The sequence below is a fragment of the Anabas testudineus genome, chromosome 21, assembly GCF_900324465.2.
Source record: "Anabas testudineus chromosome 21, fAnaTes1.2, whole genome shotgun sequence".
Classification (NCBI taxonomy): domain Eukaryota; kingdom Metazoa; phylum Chordata; class Actinopteri; order Anabantiformes; family Anabantidae; genus Anabas; species Anabas testudineus.
This window is the reverse complement of record NC_046629.1, coordinates 5,393,526-5,420,556: the sequence shown is the minus strand read 5'-3', so window position 1 is coordinate 5,420,556 and position 27,031 is coordinate 5,393,526. Positions and strand designations below refer to the sequence as shown.

The window sequence follows — 27,031 nt, the reverse complement described above, 5'->3', positions numbered from 1 at the left end:
TGTTAAGGGCTCATTATTCATTATTAAACCGAGACTCCATCACGGTGATTGACCAAAATAAGCTTTCGGCTATCGACCTTCATTGGAATTATGGATTCCTAAGGTATTTCTTCTAAGTATGAAATAAAATGCAAAATTCTCCATTCTTCAGCAACAACCTCTTATTTCACACTGAGTGAAAATATAAGAGTCGGCATCTATATATTCTTATGTCTTAAAAAAAAGTAAGGTATATACACACCACACCGAAGTCCAAATTCTGTTCAATCCACTCCTGACCGTCCTTGAATTCCTCATGCAGACCCATAATGTAGAGGGTGTCAAGGGCGTCCACAATAGTTGCACCTAGTTGGGAATTACCTGCACAAGAGAAAACAAAAAGTAAAATTAAATGATTTTGTCCAGTCACATACTGGCCAATTTTTCTTTTATGAAAACTGTGCATTTGTGGGAATTACAAACACAATAGACATATTAACATACAAAGGAAAAAACAAATTTGTTGCAGTGAAAAATAAAGAATTGCTCATAACTGTATATAATTAACGTATTATACACATTTAAATCTGCTATGAACCCATCTGAGACAGGCCCACAGACAAGCCAAGGAGATGGTATGTATGAAATACACTGCTGCCGTGAGGTGTCAGATCACATGCGTCATAACCTCTCACTTGGGGCTAAAGCCTTTTCTTTTAAGCAATTACCCACCCAATCACCCAACCAGAATGAGGCACTGTGACAGGAGAAGAGCAGACAACAAAACCCAACAAATGGGTCGGTTCCGTCATTTTCCGTCATGTGGTTTGCACATGAGGACTGGTAGATGAAAATCAATGAAACAAATGGAACAGACTGAGCAGAAAGTGAGGAAAAACATAAGGAGATGTGAGCCTAAACTAGGCTCTAGAAACTAAAAAAAAAAAACTATATTTTTAGTTATTCGCCGGGCAAAACCAAAGCCCAGTTATGTTGATCTATGTTCCATCTCCTGAATATCTCTGACTTCCCAAAGTAAAGGAAAAACTTTTTAAAAATTTGTCAGTGTCATGTCATTAGTATGCAGCCTCTCCACTAATGTGTGCAGCAAAGATTTTGAAATTCTTGACTTCTCCACTTCTCCAAGTCAACACCTCTTGGTGTGAAGTTAATCAGGACACTCAGGAGGCAGCTGTACGACCGCATTGCAAAGTAAAAAGGCTCATGCCCAGATGCCTCTTAGGGATCAAGGTCACGATTAGTATTGGAAAATCTATTATATGAGACATGACCTCTACCAATATGCAACTGTGAACAGCAGGTACCCCAACACTGTCGTGCCTCAATTGAATTTGCAACAAAATGCAACTTGCTACAGAGAAGAGAAATGGTGAAGTTATTATTATCATTCTACTAATCGTGGTTTAGATATCATGCTTATTACAGCTAAAATGTGTCACGATCCTGGCCATGGGTGTAGAACGCAGTTAGGGAAACACTGCAAATTAGAGTATAAGCTAGTTCTAAAAGGCAGAAATCGGAATTTCTGAAATACACAGAGCAGTGTCACTATCATTACACTATACACTATATGTACACTATAATATAGTATAAATACCTAAGTTTGTTTTTCCGCTTTGCCAAAAACTCTTTCTTACATCCTAGGTTGATATTATCATTAGAATAATAATTCTAAAGTTGTAGGTCTGCATTAAGCAATTAGCTTTTTTTAACATATACCTTTATGTCAACACATTTAGCATAAAACAAAACAACTCTATAAAGCGTTGCATAAAGTTGTCACCAGAAAGTTCCCCATTACTATGTAACAATGCAGCGAGATGTTTCAAGATTTCCTCAGATAATCTTGACCCTACTCTGCTACTGTTGTCTGCATTTGGTTTAGTTCAATGCACATATAATAACACATTTGAGTATTAAAATTCTGTGGCATTGCCCTTTAAATCCTTACTCGCTTCATATCAGCGTGTGCTGCTGGAATTCCTGAGATTCCCTGCCATCGCTTATCTATGACTCCATTCAAAAGGACAGTGTCTGGCTTCATGCAGAAACTGCAGTGTTATTATCATTATAGACAAGGACCTCTAAATCACTCTAAAAATACACTGCAGTCAGGCAGGCAGGGCTGATAGCAAGATGCCCTGGCCGCCTGCCGGATCCTGACAGATTGGCCTGACTGTTGGTGGAGCAGAGCCCCTCTGCTGCACCAAACAACCTCCATCTCCCTCCCTTCTGTCACTATCATCACCTACAGGTACGCTTTAGGCGAGCTATAGCAACGTGACATCGCTGAGGCAAAGATAGAGGCCTGTCAAAATTCTTGAAACCGATTTTTTTTTTCCTTTGATGCCAAGGTTTTGCGTAACAGCTCCTGAATGCAATGCCTCCTCTGTGTTTACAACAATAATGTTCCACAGTGAGCAGTCACTGCCACTACTATCAATAAAACGTGATATTAAAATGATGTAATCTACCCATGTTTTCCTTCTAAAATGTTCTTTTAACCATTGGTGCAAAAACACTGGACACTACATGAGTGTGGATATCTTCGTATAGCTGAAATCACATCACATCTAAAACTTTACCTATTCATTATCTTCATGTTGTCCTGTCATGGACTCCATGCTCCATGATTTGCATGTTACTGAGCTCAAATGACTGTTTCTCTGAACGTGTTTATACTTCACTGAGCATCCTGTGTTGTACCAATAGAGTCATGTTCGAGAATTGATGAATATCTAAATTCTTTCCATTGTTATGCTAATAAACAATTTTTGATCTATCTCAGTTCACATCAGCAGGTTTTTTTTATCTAACTCAAAACATTTGAGATTTTTCCACTCCTGATTTCAATTAGTTTTTGCTGACATTACCTTATTTACTCCAACCTGCACTGTGAATGTTGATTTATTTACTCAACCTCAATATCATGATCTTGTGACACACATTGATTTTGGAATGGTTTCTCTAACACATTATTTAGTGATACCTGGTTGGCAATTATAAAACATATCATCCTCCCTAATTTATAATTTGACTTTAAAGATCTTAGCAAAGGAGACTGTAAATTTCAAGTTTACCTTTCTCTCTTCTTCTATGAGTCATATGCAACTTTTAAAAGTTCACCTCACTGTGATGTCTGGATATTTCTCCCCTTCTCTGTCTCCTTTCTGCTCCATCACACCCTGAATCTTTTCATCTCTTCCTTCTTCGTACTAACCATTTGTTTGTTCTCATCCATCACTGTCTTGATGCGTTCTTCCTAATCTTCCTAATGCATCGCACCATTCAAACCCTGATGCAAGGATACTTGTTTCACCCTCCTTTAGGTGTATTTTGGTTGCCTATTTATTTTCTCCCATTGTTAAATTTCCCTTTACCTGCTGCCGTCTACATATCTGATCTTGTATTGTTTCACTGCCATTCTTCTCCACACAACACTGTCTGATGCTGTTGGTTTCCACCATTTGCATCTAAGCACCATGCAGCCTTTCAAACAGCGCCAAGTACTTTAAATAAAGCTGAATTGGCACTTCCAAGAGGTGGGTTTAGGGTTGCAGGCCCTGCTTATCCGAGACAAATTGGCCGGGATAAGGTTTATTTATTTGGGGAATTATCGTCATCGTGTCATGTACACACATTCACACGCAGCTGAACACAGAAGGTGTCTGTGCGCGCTAATTCTCTTTCTCTTGATCTACACTAGACAAACCAAACTTCCTTTTCCTTTGATTTAATTTATACCGCAATATCTCTTTACCTCAAGTGAACTCTTACACTCTAACTTCCTCTCTCCATCTACCACAATCTCACACACCTCTCTCTCCCGATTTTCATTGGCTTTCTTCTCTCTCCAACACTTGTGCTCTGTGTGTCTTAGTCCCAGTGCCAGTTTCATTAGACGGCAGGTTTCAGTGCTATGCAGTATGAATTCACACAAGGCAGGAAAATGTGGTGACATTATTCAGTCTCCATTCGCTTTGTCTTGTAACCTGTCAGCTCTGGGAGAGTGGGAGATGATGGAGAGCGGGAGATGATGGAGAGCTCCAGGTGAATGTGTGGGATGGTGGGTCAGAAAGGATCGTTGTGTGGAAGTAGTTGTGCTGTGAACGCTGCATAAAATCACTCTGGGTAATTAAAAAAAACAATAATGTAAAAAAAAAAGTAGTTGAAGCTTCTCTTCATTTTCAGGTGTGTGAGAAACCCAGTTATGTGTGTGTAACTGGGTTTTTCTGCAGGATCAGACTCCGAAGAATTGAAAGGGAAGGTTTTAATGAACTGGGCTAAGCTATAGTCTGTATTTCTACGACTCTCATTCCCACTCTTCACCTCTCTAGACGCTTCTCTGCTTTCGCTCTCACTCTCCATCTCTGTCCCATTCAGTCTCTAGCATTGTGCCCTCTACACAACCTTCTCTACTGGCCTCTCCACATTGCTCTGCCTTTATTCTCTCACTGTTACATCCAACACCTCAAAATTGTAATTGTACGGTTGAGAGTAGAAGAGAGCAATAGTTTTTCTAGAGTGTCTAGTATAGCTGAGTACTGAACAAGTCATCCACAGTTTTCACATATGAGAAAGCAGTTCAAATAAAATGGGTTCAGAGTGGGGTTTGCACATTATTAAGAATAACTGGGACACTGTTTCTTGCAAAACATGATACTGTTGAGGTTTAAACATAATATTAAATGTTAGTGCTGTGATCAACAGAAATAAAATTCCATTCACCTCTGCTGAGCAAAAACCTCAGGAATAGATATCTTTTCAACTAAGTGAATAAATCCTATATGCATGGCTAGAAACACTTCAATGAGAAAATTGGTCCTTTAAAGTTGTGCTAGCAAAGTCACATTTTTTAAGGGTTTAAACATTTCAAACTCAGTCAGTACAGTTTTGTAAATTTGTTTAATTAAGTGTAAATTGCATAATACTGACTTGGTTTCTACCTCAGCCCTAGTATACCTCACTTTTTAATGTATGCACTGCATTGGAAAATCAACGCACAATTCCAGCTATTTAAGATACCAGCTGGGATTTACTTTCAAAATCTTACAGATTAATTTCAATAATAATTAATTTAATTAATTTCTATCTAAAGAATCAAAATTACCAAGCTGTTTCCTATTCAGCCCCCACCCTTTAGCCATTGTTCCACCAAGTTAGCTCATGTCAGATTACAGAGTGTTTACATTCACTGTCACAGCCCACTACACTAATTTCTAAAGGTTCTATTGCAAGCGTCAATCCCATATCTTCTTCTGTTGCTCTAGGTCCACTGTGGCATTTCAGTCTGTTTTGTAATAAGCCCAGCAGCAATAAGCTAAGCCAAACCAACTCCCCAGGCCAATTTAGACCAGTCTGGCTGGCAATGGAAAACTGGTTACCAACTTATTTGGCACTGGACTGAAACATCTGCTGTGTTCTGTTTTCTGCCTCAGAGGGTTACTGGTCAGACTGGACCCTCCAGCTTAACATGAGCTCTCTGAAAAAATCTCAGACTGCATGCCTCACTCTAGGCCCGATGCCAAAGGGTGTCAGGCTGCACTGGTTTTACTGTAATGTGACAGAATTACCAAGCCTTGTCCAAGAAAAGGGAAATAATTATAACTTTGCAGCAAATGCAACATGTTTTAAACCTATATATAGTATATGCGGTACATTTAGTATGTATGTGAATAAACAGTATGGAAAATGGAGAGTTGAAGCATCATGGGTTTGTGAGAATATGTGAAGTAATTGCCAATTAATTTACAGTAGCCGTGGTATTTTCAAACAAGGAAAAAGGAGGCTGCATTTGCTTCCATGTAATAAAACATTACCTTGCACACTGATGCCCACTTGCATACAATTGTCATATCAGAATACATTTAAAAATTGTAAAAATGTTATAATACTGGTTTCAACCATATTGCCTGATCAATATTTAATGAATTCTCTGAGAACATATGGCATAAAGGTCACTACATTATTTAAACAAACAGCCTGCACCATCCAGATGCTCCCACCTACTGACAAAAGACGATGGAGTCTGAATGTTGACATCAAAAACACAGAATAATGACGCTGTATATGAAGTAGCTCCCAGAATGTACAGCAACAGGCAGGAGGACCAACCAACTGAATGAAGGAAGTTTCTCCTAAGTAAAGAACAATGCACAATGCCAAGGCAGCTCCATTGACTCTGTGACAGGGTAGTCATATCAATAATAGAGACCCTAACACTGTCAGTACTATGACACACAATCCCATCTGCATTGTGGGTACAGTTTCTAAAGTGACCTATCCAATTGTTCAGTGGCACCAGCCTTTATCACCATCTGGTCACACAGAGAGTAGAAAATAAAACGTAAAGGCTATTGGTACAAACTTACAAGGTTTTTTTAATTTTTGTTTTGGAACATCACCCTTTTTATACTTTGTTTGAAGGGCTTATGTACATTCCTGCTGGACTCAGCAGCAGGCAAATCCTCCTGTTTCCCGCTGTCCGTTTGGCAATGGCAGCCCTGCTGAAAGTTTAATCTGAAAGCAAAGAGGGAAGTGGGGGAGGAACGAGATGTAGAAATCTAAAGAATATTCGACATCTTGTAGGGAGCAGAATTCAGTGACTATTTGCACTGCAAATGTGCCAGTCAATTTCTTCAAAGTTAACAATATTATAGTAGACTCACTCATCTAAATGGAGATTAGACAATTACTGCTAATGGGAGCCCATCAGACTTGAACTGGTCTTACATAAAAACTGTTAAACTAAAAGGAAAAAATAAAATAATCAAGCATTTAAGTAAGTTTTAGATGATATGAGGCAAAATGTTAAATGTTGATCAGTATGTAGTGAAACTCCATTTATGCAGTGTACTGTATTATGAAAAGGTAGGTAGGTTTTCTCTGTGACAACTTACGATGAAATGACTTCTCAATTTTACATCATCTTACTATAATATTAGGGCTAACAGGCTGCTCCTTTACTTTCATTCTTTGTGTTGTAAGTGGATCTTTACCTTTGAGAAAACTAACATTAGACATCACTACACAGCAGTTAAAATAACAGTATGTGTGTAGCCATAAAATGCATGCGTTTCTCTCCCTGTCTTCCCCCTGTACAAGTTCTAATCTCTCATTTAAGAAGCAGCCTTGGGTCCAGAGTCATTAAAACATCAGAGTCTACACGTCAGGCTGGGAAGAAAAAAGGGCAACAAGCTTAATGTGGGGTCATTTCAAGCTCACTGTTGTTTTCAGTTTCAGAGTTTCAGAGCAGCATCACTTTGTCATTCGAATTATTGATCATGAAGTAGATATTGACCAGCACAGCTCAAATTTGCCATTGGTTGAAAAAGTAGACATTTGTTAATCTGGGAGCTGACAGGGGAACTGCGGCTTTAAGCATTTGAATATGAAAATAATGTGAGACTGTTTAACCTCTATACAGTGCTCAAAAGAATTAAAGGAACACTTTGAAAACACATCAGATTTTGATGGTGGAAATATAAACTGATATGGTCTGGGTGATGTTTTAGGAACAAAAGGATGTCACATTTGTTGATGCAAATTAAAATTATGAACCTACAGAGGGCTGAAATCAAAGTGGAAAAATTATGCCGCAGGTTAGTCCTTTTTATTGAAATCTCATTCCAGCAACCCAAAACTGTACTCGGTACTTCGTATGGCCCCGACATGCTTATATGTATGCCTGACAATGTCAGGACATGCTCCTAATGAAACGATGGATGATGCCCAGGGGTATCTCCTCCCAGATCTAGGAGGAGACATTCACACCAGTGGCCTGGTGGAGGTCATTTTGTAGGGCTCTGACAGTCCTTATCTGGTTCTCTTTGCATCAAGGAGCAGATACTAGTCCTGCTGATGCGTTAAGGACCTTCTACGGCCCTGTCCAGCTCTCCTAGAGTAACCGCCTGTCTCCTGGTATCTTCTCTGTGCAAACCTTCTGACAATGGTACGTACTGATGTGACATCCTGGAGTTGGACTGTCTGTGCAACCTCTGTAAGTTCCAGGTATCGTCTCATGCTACCAGTAGTGACACTGAACCAAAGCAAAACTAGTTAAAGGCTGTAAGGAGTTTTGATACCAAATGCCTTGCATGTGGACTGCACTACTGGTTTTCCACTCTCTATTAGTTTGTATATACAGTAACATTTTACTGTAGGTGCTTAGACCTTACTGGAATCAATGTGATAAAAAACAGCATACATTAGTGCATGACTGCAAGGTGCTCAGGAGAAAAGCATCCAGCTGACAGCATGCTGCTGTCATTAAGTTTAACATAATTACAGAGGAAGTACTTTAAAATTACTGTCTGCAGGTTGTTCAATATCTTGCCTTGCAATCAATTCATCCTGATACTGCACGCAGTGAGGACTATATCTCAACATGGGCTGATATACTTTTTTATACAACTGGCACAAGTGTCTTTGCAGACAGTATTTTCCTTTTTTCACCAGTCTCTCCTTTTCTCTCAACATTATAACTACATTAAATACAAGAAATACATCTTGTTTATTCACTTTCCCCCAGAACAGCTAAATTGCAATGCTTTAAATCAGGAGTTAGGCACAGACCATAGCAAACAAGAAATAAACATTTTTAACCAAACTGAGGCCACAGAAATGGCAAAGCCATGACTGGACAGGAAGGCAGTGCACATAACATAGAGGGGTGTAGTTTATGGCACTAAATTCGGACCTTGAATTCTGGATTGGACTTTATAGCTACACATAAATATGTCATTTCCGTTGTTTCGCTTTGCTGTGCCTGAGCCATTCATCTTTACCCATGGGTGCACTGCCATGGAAGCAATGCACTATTTCGCCCTGAGAGCCAATCATATGAGGACATGACCTAGATGCTTGGGAAAAAAGCTACATGGCTGTGAGGGTAGACTTCTGACTACATGGTTATCACTGCATTCACATGAACCCTGCAGAGACACTGTCAAAGGAAATAACTACTGACTACTACTTCAATAGTTCTACAGAAGATTACACCCATCACTGTCAATTGATTAGAAAAGCTGAAAAGCAAAGCAGTGTTTGATCTGGTGTTTGGTCAGATCAAGGCATTAAACAAACAGAATCTATATAAAGCCAACTCCCTTGATGGCAGGAGGAACCAATTCCTGCCCAAAAAAAGAAATGTCTCAATGACCCACTACTAATAAAGTACAGTACTGTGCAAAAGTCTTAGGCACCATCACATTTTTTTTGGTTTGGCAATGCTATTACAACTATATACCTATTTATATTGTAGTGACTTGATTAGAATACAGCTAGTGCAAATAGTAAATATGTTCACTGTGAAAAAAAACACAAACAGTATACAAAAACAAAACACGTTTGTTTTAATTATGTTAGCTAAAGTGACAAATAATAACTGTAACCTATGTAAAGGAATCTGGAAAGGTCAAGGACAAGTTTCCCAGAGTTTCTTCTTTGAGAGATCCAGTAAGGACCTGGTTCAGCATCTGGCAGCTTCAAGTGGATGCTAAGTTGGTCCTTCAGCAGCCTAAAGAAGCTTGACCAGAAATGTTTTTTGTGGAATGGCAAACGCCAAGAAACCACTTTTTGTGTTTCTAATTTAAAAAAACAAAAAAGAGAGAAATAAATACTGGTCATCGTTCATAAAATAACAAAGCAAATGGTGCCTAAGACTTTTTCACAATACTGTATCTCTACTCTGGTCCAACAGTGACTCAAGTTTTGTGATTAAAGGATGAGTAACAAAAAAACTCAATAGATTACTTACGAAATTGATAAAGCAACACCTTAAAAAAAGTGTGTGTATGTTACTTTAAACACACTGACAAACTGCCCATGTGCAACACAATGCACAAACCATAAAACAACCTTATAATCCTTGTAATAGATGAAGTAAGTACCATGAGTAATGAGTAAGTGCTCTCTAAGACTGGGCAGACAGAGTGACCAGGTGTCCAGCCAAGGTTTGCATCATATCCACTGCCTCCTACTAAACAGGCCTCAAGCAACTGCATGCCTGAGGCAGTTTATGATATCGTGTACAGTGAGCATGTCAAACTGCCTCTGGGAGAAAGCAGTGAGTCTGAGAAGTGAAAGCTTCTCTACTTAGAGGCTTAAATTAAAATCATCAGATGGCAAACGTACAAGGAAACCAATAAAGTAGGAAGAGAGTGTGAAGGACAGGACTTGAACTCTCCAGTGGGTTCTCTTGTGTGTTTGCAGACAAGATTAAAGCCAGTGAAATGAGTCCAATAATGTCATGTAAACCCACAAATGAAATTCATCAAAAGAAACAACCCAGAGACACAAAACCAAAATCCTACTCTAAACTGACTTGACTCAGTCAAGTCAATGCCTGTAGAATAATAATACAGTGAGACAGATTGTTTAAATTTAAGTTCCACTAATTCAGTAGTGTCATCCCAGATTGATTCGTTCTTGTTTTTTTTTTTAATGAATTAATTCAGAATTTCCTAAAATCTGCCATGATACAGTCTGTCCAACAAATGCTGCAACACAATATGAATACAACTCTGGAAAGTTACAAATCCTCAATTTGAGAAGCCAGAATTATAACAAATGATTATAAGGATTGTTGTTATTTAAGTTTTTTAAGTTTATTTCTAAACTGCACCTATTACCACAGAGCTAAGGACAGACGATGGTGTGGACTTACACTCACACTGAAGTCCTGATCAATGTAACGTGACCTGCTTCCCCTGAGAGCATTTTCCAGCAAACACTGAATGTGTTTAAAGATCAGAGCTTCTGCTGTCGATCTAGAATAAATAAGGCCACCTCAGTCGCTGCTGAAGCCCGGCCTCCGGTTTGACCGCCCGACAACCTCAACAAGGGTCAAAAGCTTTCTGCCTGAATCAATAGTGGCTGATGTTCGTCATAAAATTACCCATTGGGGTGTCATTACCACGTATGTGCGCGGTTAGGTGTTCATGTGAGTGAACTGAACTGCTGACAACAGCATTACTGTGACCAAAAGGATTCATATAGTTATAGTATGTTGTGGTTAGTAAAGATAATGTAGTTTATTAAGGCTGCTACTAATTATTTAATTATAAATTAATCTGCAAATTATACTGTCCACTGTATACAATTAGTTTATTCTATCAAATAGGAAAATATTAAAAATACCCATCAGAAAATGTCACTCAGCAGAGACCAAGTGGCATTTTAAAATTATTAAATTTGTCCAACCAACATTTGAAAACCTTATTAAATAATTATCATGTTTTTCCATCAACTAATCAATGCAGCATATTTATAGTTTGACACATACATAAGTAGAAGTGCAGTGCAATGTCAGCAATTCATGGTACATGTGACAAAAATGAAAAATATGTTGATCCATTTTCACAACGGTTGAGACTCATTTCTGTATGTATTTTTCTTATAATAACATTAAAAAATAAATATATATGATGTGCATGGTTAATGTATGACTGTCCATGAAGAATAGCGTTTTTTGGTTTATTTGACTATTGGCAGTTGGTTCCTTTTCTAAAATCATCATCCTTTTTAAAAGCAGCCTTGCTAGTTTTTCATGACAGAGTCGTTGCCATCAACTCCACCTAAGTGTGTGTGCCTATGCATATGCATGAGGGAGTGTGGTAAGGTAACATGCTGGCTCCGTCTCACACTGCTGTGCTTTTTCTGACCTAGCTTGAACTGTGTTTTATTAACAAGGCCGTGCGTTATCCTTGCTTGAACTGCTTACCCTTGAGACAAAGGCTATGTTTGTATCTGTACTCAAGGTTATCTGAGCTTGGAGCCACAATGAGAGGCACAGTCTTCTTGTTACCATTCTGGCCTCTCCTCTTCTCTCTGGACAGATTATGGTTGAGCTCTAAGGCGTGGGGTTAGCACACACACCCTTTGTCTCTATAACAACTGCATGGAAGGGATGCTTAATAGAGGCAGACTGTAAGCTTGTGTTGGGCCAGCTTCAAGTCTGACTACTCAAACACTGGTACAACTTGTTCAGCAAAGGGAAATATTTCCACATTTCCTATTTTCCTGGTGTTTTGCTGAGATGACTGACTGAATGAAGGGAATGCTAACTCACTTACTCACTAAGTTCTCTGGACAATTACCTGCTGTATTTGCACATGGGCTCAACCAGACATTACACAGACTTTGTATTAGGGAGCTGGAAAGACAATGTCTATATAATGTTTGAGCTGACTGACTCAGACATTTGTGTTTTAAGGTACAGCTCTTCTGGATAATATCTAGAGACGTTCAGGGTTCCAATGTATGTCTTGAAATGACTTAAGTGTACTGGAGTAGTGCTCTCTTTAAATGACAAAGCGATTTAAATCCACTATTCATAGTCAATCAGCCGTTTCCAGCCAATCAACAAGCCTTTGTGCACATGTGTCCCCTTGGAACAAGCTGTCAATATTCCTAGTAGTTACAGCCACAAACTGCTGCATTTCCAATAGAGTATATTGCCTTCTCTTCTCTCTCACACACACTCACTCACACACACACACACACACACACACACACACACACTATCAATATAGTCAGGTTCTGTGGGAGGAGAGGAAACACTTTATCAATAATAGAACTGTGTTTGTGAAGAGTGTGAGGCTGGATTCTTTGCCTTGTTTCTCGCTTGTGTTTTTCTGGCCACCCTGTGACTAATAACCGGCAGATGCTCAGCCATTACAAGGAGGCACACACACACACTGACATTGACAAACACACAAAGACACGCTGCAGATGAACAGACACGCAATAACACCAACAAATGGAAACACACTCAAACAGCATCCATCTACCATTTAGCAGCAGCTCATAAAATAACACTGGCGCCTCCAGCCAATCCACCAGACGGAACATTCCAATTTGACACAAAAGCCTCATAAGCATGCATCCTCACACCACACACACACACACACACACACACACACACGCACACACACGCACACACACGCACACACACGCACACACACGCACACACACACACACACACACCATCAACCTAAGGAACAAACAAGCACACAGAAACCCAGAGAAACACACAAGTCAAACTGCCAACTCATAAACACTCAGATAAACAAGCGTGAAGCTATCTTCACCTGCACATATTCACAAAGGGCCAATATAGGATTTTGGGCCTGAAAATTAGCACTGCCTATTCAGAATGTCAACGTGACCAATAATCTGCATACATTTATATGATTATTGGGTGATTATTGTGGCCAATATTGTGATTATAATATAATAAACATATGGTATAATGAGTTTACCTAATATGAACAATCATGAATACAATCATACTAGTTAAAATCTAGACAAGCGACCACTAGATTTTTCACAAGTTGCTTCTCTGAAAACAAGTTACTAAAGGGGTAGCTAAAGTAAAGTCGCTAAACTGGCAACACTGCAAACCGGAAAGTCATGTGACCATACATATGACCACACTTCTCTGCTTAAACAGAGACCAACTAGATTTATTATGCAACACTAGTTAGAAGTTTGAATGATTCCCTCAAGCATGGGACGGGAAAAATGCACAAATGACAAAGTGAACACACTCAATAAGCAACCAGTTCACAGTAAGCCAAAAACACACAGCCATCTCATATGATGGGCATTATCTGATGCCTGCAGTGCACACAGCCATCGCTCACCAGGAAATATGTCTATTAACTGTGACTGTGGGCTTTGGATTTCATTATTTTTACACTGTGGCAGCTGCAAGACCACAGAAGATGACATGGTATCACTTGACAAAAGAAGAAGCAGCTTTAACAACCATAGAGGTCGCTTCTCCCAACCCTCTGGTATAATGTCAGCATGCGAGGGCTTCATCATCACGGTTATAGTAAAAAACATGCAGTTAAGCTTATGAAAGGTTTAGGAACAGATAAAGACAACTTGGTTAGTTGGGTACAAAAAACAAACTGACTTTCTCCTTTGCTCATGCCATAATTATTAAGATCTAATTGGATCTAGCCAACAACAAAATGTAATCATGGGATGCAATAACCTGCTCACACAGATGATATATGTGGTTGTTCTTTTATAGGACAATAGCAGAGTAAACCAAGGAGATGACCGAGTGAAAATAGTGTTTGGACCCATGTTGGGAAAAAAAAGGTATGAAACTTCGTGGAAAAAATGTAATTAGTCTACCCCCTTTTTTTAGAAACCTTTATTAGTCCCACAGTGGGAAAATTGCATTGTGGACAGGCTGCCCCTTTGAGGTGCCAAGGGTGTGTCGTGTCCAAGGAGAATTCAACACGTAGCTAGGAAAAACTTGGAATCGAACCACTAACCCTGGGGTTCATAAACGACTCCTGAGCTAGTACTGCCCCATTTGTAGAATTAAACAGGAAATAAAAAATAGGTGCTTTAAAAAGCTTTCTACATTTTATTTACAGTTGAAAGTACTGTATACAGTTCAAAGGGGCTGAAGCTCAATCTGAATTTCCAGTCATCTAAGTATTCCACAGAAGATTCATATCCCCCTGTGCCATTATCCTGTCTAAGAGTGTAATGATGAGACAGAAGTTAGGTTTCTAGTGATCAGTGTTCAGTATAGCTCTGGTCTACAGTCCCTCTAAAGACCTTACATCTAGAGGTCATTTCTTACATTTTATAATTTTGTCTATTCAATAATCTATCATTTGATCATTTTAAAAACTTTTGTAAGAGAAGAGCCTTGCCGCAGAATGGCTGAGACCTTGAACGACATACTCCTGGTGAAATAGTAGCAATACCTCAAATACTTATTGTGATTTTCTTTTATCTGACATTTCAGTGATGTGTCTCTCCTTGTGCTTTGAATAATCTTGTGTTTCTGTTTGCAAGCACTCTTCCCAAAGTGACATGCATCCTGACGGAGGCATTATCACATAACCTTGTCCACTGTGTGTGTGTTGTTTATTTGTGTATATGTGTGTGAGTGTGAGCAAGACAGTGTAAGTGCATTCATGCATGCATCTATGTGTGATTTACAACAATGTGTGAAAACAGAGAGAGAGAAGAGTTTGTCTATCTTACCAAAGATATTTGTGGAATGCCCTTTCTTGGCGAGGGGCTTCAGCTCGTTGTGACCCCAGCCGTACTGTCGGTAGCTGTCCCAGGCATGTTTCATCATCTGGGTCAAAGGAACACAAAGCACAGTGTTACAAGCAATGAAGTCTAATACTGACTTGGCAAGACAAGTGCGCGTCTCAGTCTCTAATCACGTAATGGATATGACTGTAGAAGATAATAGCTCGGAAGAGAAAGCTGGATGATGAGGTTTAAATTAGCATCATAATATTCCATTAGATTGATAAAATTTGGACATAATTTGATTTCAACTGTTACTGAAACTAGTTAATTCACCCACAAATGTATTCAGTGCAATACAAATAGCATTTACGTGAAGTAGTTTTACTTTCCCAATCATTAAGATGAATAAAAGAAACAGTACATGTTTGCAGATTTTTGCCAAACAATACAGAGAATAAATGTAGTTATGATCATTAAGTAGGAAAAAATCTGCTAAACCCTTTATCATCATCCTAACTGAAGCAATGATAAGTTAATTAACATTTATTTTACGTTAATGCGGTGCTTCTTCCCTCTCCCAATTCTTATTATCTGTATACATTTGTAAATCAGGTAAAAAAATTCTATTCTTCATACGACCTTTGAAAGAAGACTTAGGCTTGAGGAGGAGGGGGTGAGGGTAAAAAGAGCAAGAGATTGTGAGATGAGCCCTGACATGGAGGCTGATGCTGAGAAGAGGTGCTCCAGGGCAGAAGAGAGGAGAGGAGATGACACAGCCAAGAAAGGAAAAAGTGCCAGCTTTTACTGAAGCAGTGCTGCTCGCTTCAATTTAAAACCTTTTTTCTTCCTCCACAGCTCTTTCTCAAGTGGCACTGATGACTTAAGAAACCTTGCAAAAGTACACTTTCTGTCTATGTGGTCATGTCAGTGGCCATGGACATCTGTTGATTTCTTTCTCAGTGTTTCTCTGTGTACCTGGCAGCTTTCTGGCCTGTCCATCTGCCAGCCTCTCTTGTCTCTACATGTCTGTCAGCTTATCATATCACTTCTATTATGACCTCCATGATAACAGCGATGGTGACTAAGTTGCATCTTCTATCATACACTTGTTCTTTTTATGTGTAATTTGTTTTTCTGAAGCAGTTGCTATCAAAATTAAATTTTTTGACTACTGCCGGCCCCACTCTGTAAATCTCTATTCCAGGTTTAAATCATTGTTTTTGTTATAACAAAATCTTTCTATGTTTTTTCTAAGTAAATGTGCAATGCTGCAGGGTTGTTTCTATGTTCAACCTTGGACCTCTCAAGAGAGAACAGCAATAATAATGAAATTTGCAGAGCAAAAGCTACTTACAAAATTAAGACAGCACTGCTTTTGTAGAATTCTGCAACTATTATAAAAGAATCCAAACTATGATAGTGTTTAAAAGCTGACTGAAATCTATTTGGTTCATGGGAACCAAGAAGACGATGAGTAGTAGCAGAGGGGCAATACACATATTCCACAAAATAACAAACTGGCAATGGGAATCACTTAAAGAACAAGAAAGAGGACTGCAGAGTAACTCTCATCAGCGAGGTGTGCAGATTGACCATTTCCATAACAGCCAGACTATCTGTGTGTGCCCCCTAAGAGCTCAGTATAAAACTAATTATGTGCTGCACCAGGCAGTATAGTAGAAATAAAACAAGCCATCAGTAACACAAACACATCTAGAACACATACCAGTATATGAACCACCTTGTAATTCTCTCCTACCAAGCCAGCATGTCTGCCCTCCTACTGCTTCCCACTTTATGCCACCATGCAGAGATGAATATCCAGATCCTTGTCCAACTCTCTCTCCTTGGTCCAGGCAGGCAGCCAAGCTAATAAAGACAAGGGCCAGGAGTTTCATTGTGTTCTTGGCCTCATGGCTTTCCATGACGCACTCTATGCACACATCGAAGACTGTAAATCACATTAATACACACCGTGACATGGACATTTAAGCATTGGCTGGCTCCCTGTGATCTGTTGATTGGATGCTTCATCAACTTTTGATTGGCCCGTATGCCAAGGACAAGCACAACAGTGCAGAGTGCTTGACAGTGTTGACAAACTGCTTATTTAAAGGACCTTGGAATACTAATTGGACATTAAGCTACAAATTCCTGTGATTGACTCTGCCAGCTAACTCTTGCCATTACAGCATCTTGGGAATGACAAGGAAAGGAAGGGAAAAACCGGTTAACACTGGCAAAAGTGGCTGCTTCATTTCACCATTACAACTGAACCTCTTTAATAATTACTGCATAAGTCAAGTGAAACTCAAAGTGCTCAGTGATCTGACAAGGAAAGTTAAACCTGCAACTATGATACTAACTCTGCATCAAATGTTAAAATGTTGTGAGTAGTGCTAAAAACCATGGACACCGTTTAGCTAATTTGTTGGGTTTACAGCCTGCTGCATGGATACAGCTGAGCAAATTCTGTTAAATGATGCATGTTCTTGCTCAGCACTTAGAGATACAAGCTATAAATTAAAGTGCTATCTATGTGTTACCCTGAAGCTAGATTTCACCAGAAGCAATGACAAAGGGATGGATCATACATCATTTTGAGTGGAGAAAACACCAACAGAGCCAGATTAACTTTCCAGTAGAATTTATTTCAAAGGAATAATAACTGTGGATAGGATTTTCTTTTCAAGGGGCTTATGTTATCACGACTTCCCAAATAAAATATCACAAATCACCATGTTAAGTTTGCCCACACAGCTAATAAGATATAGACAAGTCTGAATGCTTCATTAGCGTAAAATTATCTAAGCTAAATGACACATTGTTTTGAGGCGTACTAGTGCATTCAGTTATCTGTTAGCATGGGCTACATTAATAGTCTAGGAATAAATTGATATGTATGGGTTTAGGTTTTGAGACTGAAGAGGTTATCGTGAGCTTTCTTCATGTCATACAATGTGTTTACCAGAACAATAGATGACAAAAACAACAGCAGATAGTTACTCAACATTTGTTATTCCGTGGGGGAAAAAAAACTACTTTCGAGTGGTTTCTAAGCTGCTAAAGAAGAGTCTTTTGTAAAGTACTGCCAACCCCCTGAGACTTTGCAACCGCTGCGTTTAAACTAAACCAAATACAAATCCCTCGCCCCTATCAAACTACTGCAGGAAGAGTTTTTGGAGTTAATAAAACCATCTTCAACCCATATCACGCCCAAGATTTCCATCAGGCATCCCACATGTTCACTTTGTGCTCTGCTGGCTTCTCTGTCACACTCAGTTGTTTCTCCCAGAGAGTCCTGGTGGTGGTTAGTCTCTTGTCAGTTAGTACCCACTGTGAATCCCTACATCTGGGACTGTGGCGCTTGACAGCAACCAGCAGCTTTTGGTGTAGGATGAGGAGAGCTTGATCAACCCTGAAAACTCCCCAAAGTAACACTGACAGACAAACACAGTCTGTCCCTTTGCATGATTCATCGTCTTTTCTGTGGCAGCTGCTTCATATGGCTGTAATCACTGCTGCTCTTTCTTCAAAAATGTATAGCCTATATAAACTATAGTTTTATATTATATATATATAATCTTTTTTTCCCTACTATTCCCACTGTTCCTTTCATGGCTTAATGTTCATTGGGCAGTACTGTAAATATGTATTACAATGACATTTTTTCCAATAGTAATAGTGGAGTTCCAATATTAGCACATTAAGTTGACTATTGTTGCACTACAATTTAATGTCTTAAAAAAGTATTTAAAAACTGTTTTGTTACTACTTGTCCTGACATACTGTGCCACAAGTACTAAAATGAGCAACACTGACTTTGGCAAAACACTGACAAAACATTGTCCAATGGTTTGTTGATGCTGATTTTATTCTAAACATTCCAGCACTGCTCCACAAACCTATTCCATATAAATTCAATGAACATTCTGTCAAATTCATTCACATTAACATTTACAATAGGCATAGTTCATGCTTGCTTGGCCTACATTCTGCAAAGGAGTATGTGAACATTTGATATTATTATATAGTGCATCTCTAAGTGTATACTTTTCCCTTCAACTGCAGCACCAATCTCTGGAATAGTAATCATTTCTTGCCTGGAGTTAAAGTCATTATCGATTTCAGTATGCATAGATTACGCTGTGGTTTGTAACGGAGTTAAACACCTTAGCAAGCAGTTAAACAGTCTGTGCAAATGTATGTTTGTATGTGCTTCTCGTTGGACCACATTTTTTGCTATCTCGAGGTGACCCAGAGTCATATATTGTATCGTCATCATCAATCAGAACACTTATCTCACCAGTTTAGTCTCCAATTGAAACAGTACAATATATTCACACTTACCATCACATGGAAGCTGTGTCTGAATATAGGACAACTTAATAAATCATTCCTTGCTTTATTCTATGCTTCAGAAGATTGGGAAGAGTGTTGCTGCAGTTGTCTATCATCTCCTCCAGTGTTCTGCTTATTTCTATGTGGCCCAGTCTCTACATTGCCAATGTAAATGTATTAATCATGCCACATTATACGCTTGAGCTCACTCTGAAACAAACTGGCAGCCAAGAAGTGGACCTGTATTATTAAGGTCAGAGTTAGCAAGATTAAAATCTTCTCTTCCCACTCTGGCCTTTACCGACTGACGAGTTGGAGAATGAAAAGTGAAGCCTCGAATGTGGTGCTGCGTTTGATGAGAAATGTACTGTGAATTTTTCTCATTTTATGAATTTATTTGGCTGGCTCTACTCAAACATTTGTTTTTATCTCTATTTCATTGAGTTAAAAACTTCCTAATGTAATCTCAAATGCAGACTGATTTTAAAAGTCTGCCAGAACAGGCCTATATTGTTAATATTTTAACCTTTATGTTCTGAGAGTAGTTTCCATATTGTCATCCATCTTATACCCATTCTAAGGGTTACCTTTTGCAAACCAGGCTAAAACTAATTTCCAGGATCCACCAAAGTTGGCAACAGTCTCTCATATACACGCACTACAAGCTCGCTCTGCCTCATTACCTCACATACGTGCTGAGCTATGTGTGATGGCTGCACATTCTGTTCACTAACTTACAACTGTATAAACTCTGGTACCAGCTGCTTCAGTAAAAACAAATTCTAAAAACTAGTACACTGCAGAGGTCAGCATCACGACTTCAGAACCAAAGCTCCAGACAGTACTGCTCAGTATTTACTGTCTGTCTATCAACTGTCACTGTTCCTTGTATTTATGGACTTAAATGCAATGTGAGTGAGACAAGTATAATAATACCTGCAAATGAATTCAGTTTGTATCTCAGTACTTATTGAACATTACATGTTTCAACAATATTGTGATATTACTGATGATTTTGGTCACTGTAATCGAGATATTAAATTTTCATAACGTTTCATCTCTAATGATGTATTTACTCCTGCTTTGCAGAAATCTCTGAATACCTAATTTTGCCCCAGAGTCAACCATGACAAACAAACCCGTCAGCTGCAGCAGGCTTCATTAAGATTCCTTGACCTTTATTTACATACCAACATACCAATATACATACAAATTTGATGAATACTTTAATATATTTTATGCATAGCACTCAGGTGCTTTTATATAATCTTTGTTGCACAGTATATTAAAAGCTTCAAACTTCACAGTGTTAGTGAATCGCCTGTTTTGCTCCCTGCTCTATAAAAGAAGCTCACTCTGATTCATGCACCCTTATCCTTGGCCTCATACACACAGTTACAATGTAGGGACACAGCTAACCCCATGGCAGTGAAATATTCATAAATCCCCCTCGAGCCTGCAGCTGAGAGCAAGGCCATTACTTTTACCATTGTTTGAGAAAGAAATTTTAAAATCAGCTTAGCTCCCACAGAATGTGCACACAGTGACAAGCTTTTGGAGGTTTGGGGAACTGGAGAGCTAGGTTAGAGTTATGTGTTGCTCCGAGTGACCTCCAGAGTCAGTTTGACTGATTTAAAGCACCCTCGTCTTTCTCATCTCTTTCCAACTCACCCCATGGAGCCTTCCCTTTCTGGCTCAAGTAAGGGCCTTACAGAAGATGTATGAGTGTAGCGAGAATGCGACATCTAAAATGCTTCTTGCAGTAAATATATTTGTGGCACTTAGGCTAAAGCGAATAAGAGGTTGTGTCCAAAATCACTTGCTATTCCATATTTGAGGTGAAAAGACAGCTGGACATGGTAATCAAATAATCTTTTTTTCATTTTGAAAGATTTAATATGAACAGATTCTTCAAACCTGGGTTAGGTTAACATCCTATAAAGAGATATGTCACGACAAAAACTTGACAGCTTTTTTTTGTAACGTGTCCCTGTCTCATCATCATTCATTCATTACTCATTATCACTTCATGATTTTCAGAGGATATAAACTGATAGAAATGGGTCCAAAGCTGGGATTCTTTCCAATTTTGCATTTCTTTTAGGAATACTGAGCAGTGCTGCCTCGCTTTTAAATCAAAGTTTTCTGTTAATATCGGACTGAAAAAGAAACTAAAAACTGAAGTGCCTTGTAGAAATTTAAACAAGTTGTCACTCACTACTCAAACTTTCTTTTCCTCTCTCCTCCTATACTGACAGTCTGCAGCTACACAAACACGGCAAACAAAAAAAAGGAAAGAAGAATGAAGGTAGAAAGCAGTGTTTTTTCTCACTGTACAGCAACTACTACTGCAACCACTCACATGTAAAAATCCAGGATTGGTAAAGCTTTAACTGATAGTTAATTTATCCCTTTGGAGAAATTATTGTGGACAGGCAGTTCCCTTAAGGTGAAGCCAAGACTCAGGGTTCAGTGTCTTGTCCGGGGACACTTTAACATGTGGCCAGAAATCAAGAGAAACCAGTAGTTGAACCATCATAGATGGTTGCCCTACCAACTGAGCCACTAAACAAGTCGCCTACAATGATACAGTGGAGGAAGTTAACACAGTACAATGTAAGAAGCCTCAAATGAAGTAACAACAAGATGTGCAAAACAAAGGTTTAATTCCTGTGTTTGTGTTTTCTAATCACTGATAGAAATTTGTGGGTGTTAAGTGGTTGACTTACAGCAGGTGAAGCACCAACAAAACACAAAAAGCATTTATTTAACACTGAAAATAAAAGTTGATTTTTAAACACATTCTGACTTTGTTTTACATACCTGTAGCTGATTCAAACATCAACCGTCTCAGCTGTAAAATGTCAAAGGCCAGGTAACAGGTTATAGCAATATTAATATATTAAATGTAGTTTTTATTTAGTAATGAAGATTGCCTACTCTCACCACTAAATAATTCACAATTAAAACTTCCCACATATGCAACATTTCCGCTAACCCTACAAAAACCAACTGTAGCCCACCTTGCTCTATGACAAACATCTGTTATTGAAAGACTAAGATTTTTACTACCCTACGTGATCATTCAAGTAATGTGGCATGCTTGCTTGGTGTCCTTGTGTGCTGCAGATTCGCAGCCGTCAGGATGTCATCTGATGATGCACAGAGAAAGATAAAACCCCAAGCCCATACTCAGATGTAAATAGAGAAAACCTATTTCGCTGTCAAGCGTATATTTTGCTAACTGATCCAGGCAGGTATAGGATTACCCATTTTAATTTATTTCATTGTGTTTTGTTAGTAGCTGAATAAGACACAAAGCTGGAGCAGCAGCCGCTCAGAGCGACAGAGCCATTAAGGGGTGATTTTGTCCTGCCAGCTTCACTGTCACACTCTCTCCTTCACCTGAGCTCTAATTGGCAAAGCTCATTACTGTACTATTACTATACTATTTGCTGTAAATGATTGGGAAAGTGTCTGCCTTAAATGCACTGTAGAACCTAACCACCAGCTCTCCAATCAAACACTGCTAAGCTCTTTTCAAAGCGTGGTTCTCTCTGTCAGCTGGTCTCGTGTTAGAGCTGGAGTTCTGAGTTCCCTCTGTCTAAAATTAGTCTGTAGGTGATATAAGGAATCCACAAATCACATTATTTATTTATTCTAAATGCTAATGGGGTGAAAATTAGAGTACTTTTGTCATAGCCGACAAATCAACATGACATTATTTCATTTAGAGGTTCTAGTGAGCCATGTTATTATTTTTCATATCATTTGTATAGGTAAGGCGTTTACTGAATTATATATATATTTGCTAGCAGTTTAAAATGATGTTGCACAAGATTGCGTTGTCTTATCAGGTGTCACAAGAGTCACGGTGACAGGACCTTGACACAAGCTGTAACAAAATATCCCTGTTACCTTAGAATGACTATGTAATTGAGAAATATTGGGAAGGAAATACTATGAAAAGATCTGAAGAAAGAAGCAGTGCATTCTTCAAGGCCAAAATCTTATTTAAGATAATAAAAAATATGACAAAAAAAGAAATTGACAGAGTAAAATGTAAAGATTTCCCTACATAATTCATCACTGTATGTGCCTAACACGTTTTATGACATCGTGTTATATAAAAGATATAAAGGGCTGGACATCCTGTAATATTCTACTTCTAAATTCAGACAAAACAGAAGTTGTTTGGACCTAAAAACCTCAAAAATATGATGTCTAATCATAAAATTACTATAGGTGGTATAATGTTAGCCTCAAGTACAACTGTGAGGAACCGTAGTGTTATCTTTGACTAGGATATCTCCTTTTCTGTACGTATAAAACAAGTCTGTAGAAGGTTCTGCCACGTGGGGAATATCATTGAAAAACAGTCTCAAAGTGAGACTTGAAAGGTGTTTTTGCAGATGCTTGAACGTGCCGATAATAACCTGATAAGATGCTAATTATGTGCTTGGTCCTGGAAATCAGCTTCAATGAAGTCTGAAAAAGACAATAACAAAAATTGTTTGCTAAAGATTTTTTGTCTTTTCGAAATATATGTATGTATGCTTTACTAGTCAGCATGGGTTCTTTTTCAAATGTTCTCAGTGGTATAAAGCCTACATATCTCTGAATACTCTTAACTGAATAATTCATCCAGTTACCTGTAAAATGGTTCATCTAAAAACTTACACTGCTTTTAAAAATGTTTTCACACGTTAGCGCTAATGCGAAGACAGAAAGCTTCTAGTTAATCCGTGTTAGAACAAGGAAATATTGAATCCATGTTTGTCTGCTGGTCTGTTGACACTGATGTAGTTCTTTCCAGATTTCTTAGACCTGAACTATAAACATTTTCCTACTGGAGTGCCAATGGGCAATTTAGTGCAAACAGGATTACTGTTATCATACCTACAATATGAAAATGTGCAGCACATTAAACAGTATTATAGCATAACGGCAGCAACGCTACTCCTATAGAATAGGTCACAAATTTAGGTCTACTTTCATAAAGGTTAATGACAGTATTCAGGAATACATTGAGCAGCTGAGAGCTCTGTTAACATAATAAACCATACCTAATGCATAGAAACACATAATGTCTTATGTAAAGAGGACGGGCTGTCAAATGTCACCGCTCTACCACATACTATGAAAGCCTGGCTTACAAGAGAGTATCAAGCATTACAGGAGTCAGCACAAAAAATAATTTATAGCCCAGCCACAATCCAGTAGTTACTCAGTAGTTAAAAAAACAAAACAAAACACAAAGCAAGGGGGTGCTTTCAACATACTCAACATCATTCTCTTAGACTGAGCAGATGGAAATGATTTTATGAGTCTTTAAAGAGTGGCTGGATGATGAAGATTCCTACAAGGATGCTGTCAAATGAGTTCAAAAGGAAAACACAAATCAAGAAAATGTTGCAAAGAGACCGCAGAGGGAGGTGATGGTCAGAATTAACGTTTGATATTAAGGGAAAAACAAGAAAGGACTATGAAGAAGGAGATGACGGGAATAATGGGTTAAATAGTAGCAGAAAAGAAAGACTGAATGAAGAATTACAAAGTGACACTGCAAGGGAAGGATGAAAGCTGAGCTGTGCCCTACCCTGAAGGCAACTGTGCTACAAAAAAAACTTGCACACACACATACAGTATAGGCCTGGTGTGCAATCAACATACAAGGCCATCTGCCAGGCACCGTCAAGGCTTCAAAGAGAGCAAGTGAGAGAGAGGATGAGGGAGGATGCCAGAGAGAAAAAGAGAGAGATAAGTAGATGCCATCTCTGCATCGGAAACCCTCACTGTGTCTTTATGGAGCAATATATCTGGACAGAAGCATCATGTAGATCACCCTCTAAGAAGACTGCTTTGGCCATCGACTTATCTGGGCTTTATCGCAACAGTGCATAGCCAGCCACAAATCTGTAATCGTTTGCTTTTCATTTAACAGTTGCAGCTCAGTTACTGGAGAGCCAAGTCGGTAGTCTGTTCTGCAGTATTCAAATATTGTACTTCCTACTGATGAGCCAAAGTAGGCCACAAGATTCGTTTAAGAAAGGGTGCTTTCTTTTCAGGTCTGGTGTAGTGATTCTGCACTGAAGTTACCACCAATCAAATTTCAATTAAAGGCAGGCTGCACAGATGAAAGTCACAGATGTTTCAGCATCCAAAGATGATCATATCTGAGGCAAAGCTGCTAATGTTCCTGCAGACTATGTACTAACAGTTTAGTATGTAGTATAATAAGTATTAACGACTTATTTTCCACAGTACCAAATCATTTACTTTACAGAGATAGCACACGTTTTGTTATTTCTTATATTTAGAAAGCGTATGTAGAGAAGGGCATACTCACAGGCAATCCTGCACAGTAACTTTAGAATAATATATTATGACACATTTAGTTATTTTATTAACTACACTACCCAAATTTTATTTTTGAGAGAAATTCTCAATTTTATAAGAAATATAGAGTAGAGTTATGTCGTGTACAATCAAATTTGCAATGCTCCAGATGCTTAAGTGATGCTTAATAAAACAAATGGTTCCTCAGAACTATTAAGACCTAGTACTAAGGACAAGCTTTGAAAAATACATGATCGCTTTAGTTGATATAACCCACAGGATATTAATATAGTTCCACCATTTTAAATTTATATTTTATTTATAAACTAGATTTGGAACCTAGTTTTTGGGTCTCAAAATAAAAACAAAAACAAAAAACGGTCTGAACTGTGATGAACTGTCAATCAAATTAAATTAAAGTGTTTTACATATTTATGCTAAGCAGAAACATAGCTGAATACAGTTTACTTGATTTCAAGACACTGGCAAGGAGAGGACAAAAATAGAGGTTATTAAAAACTCTTTATTGAAAAGAATGAAAACCTGAGGGAAAACATTTCATTCTATTAAATTAAACATTCTTTTGATTTCTACATTACGGTCTAGACTAACTAGTGTTTTTCCAGCATTATGGATGAACAAACCTGACTGAGGTGAACTGTGCCTTTGTAACGTGGCTCATTAACTGCAACTAACAGCTTGTTTCAACAGCTGTGGGCCAACTATAACTCATGATCTGACAGGTGAATAGTAAAGGAACAGTTAATAGTCAAATTCATTTCATTCCTTTTCTTTTATTGCCCTAAAGCGCTCTATCTCCAGACAAAGATTTAATGGCCACTAATGTCCGGGTTGCACAATTAGCAGAATATTAAAAGAGCACAGAGCTCTGAATAAATGCAAGTGGAGAAAAAGGAGACTTTTGTGTTCTGTACCGTCTATGAAATATGTATTTGGAAGGAATAAAAACAAAGTTCATTTCTATTTCTGGATGTACAAAGGCACCACAGGTCTACAGAGAAGCTGGTGTACAAAAAACAGGAATTTGAGAAATTGCATTTTATTGCATCAAAATCAAAGTGGACGCCAACTGGGAGCTTGTACAACAGTGAAATTTTTACTGGATAAAAGAAAACACTAATTCCAATAAGATCCTAGATGGAGAGCTGTGAACAATGCAGATTACAAAGCCAACATAGAATATTCTACTTTTTTACCCATAATTATTATTATTATTATTATAGGTAAAATTAATGTTTCCACATTGACTATATTAGACACATAGAACACATAGAACAAGTATATTAATAGATGCCCAGTATATTTGGCCACC

At 38.4% G+C, this 27,031-nt stretch overlaps 1 protein-coding gene across 2 annotated transcripts in view; it reads right to left on the bottom strand.

Annotated features, from left to right (window-relative positions):
- man1a2 (mannosidase, alpha, class 1A, member 2) overlaps positions 1 to 27,031 on the bottom strand; it is a 95,887-nt gene that overhangs the window by 44,168 nt on the left and 24,688 nt on the right. For both annotated transcript variants that reach the window (XM_026376461.1, XM_026376462.1), the window contains exons 4-5: positions 15,022 to 15,118; positions 242 to 360 (exon numbers count right to left, since the gene is read on the bottom strand). In XM_026376461.1, coding sequence (XP_026232246.1) covers positions 242 to 360; positions 15,022 to 15,118 — 216 coding nt within the window. The remainder of the gene's footprint in view (positions 1 to 241; positions 361 to 15,021; positions 15,119 to 27,031) is intronic.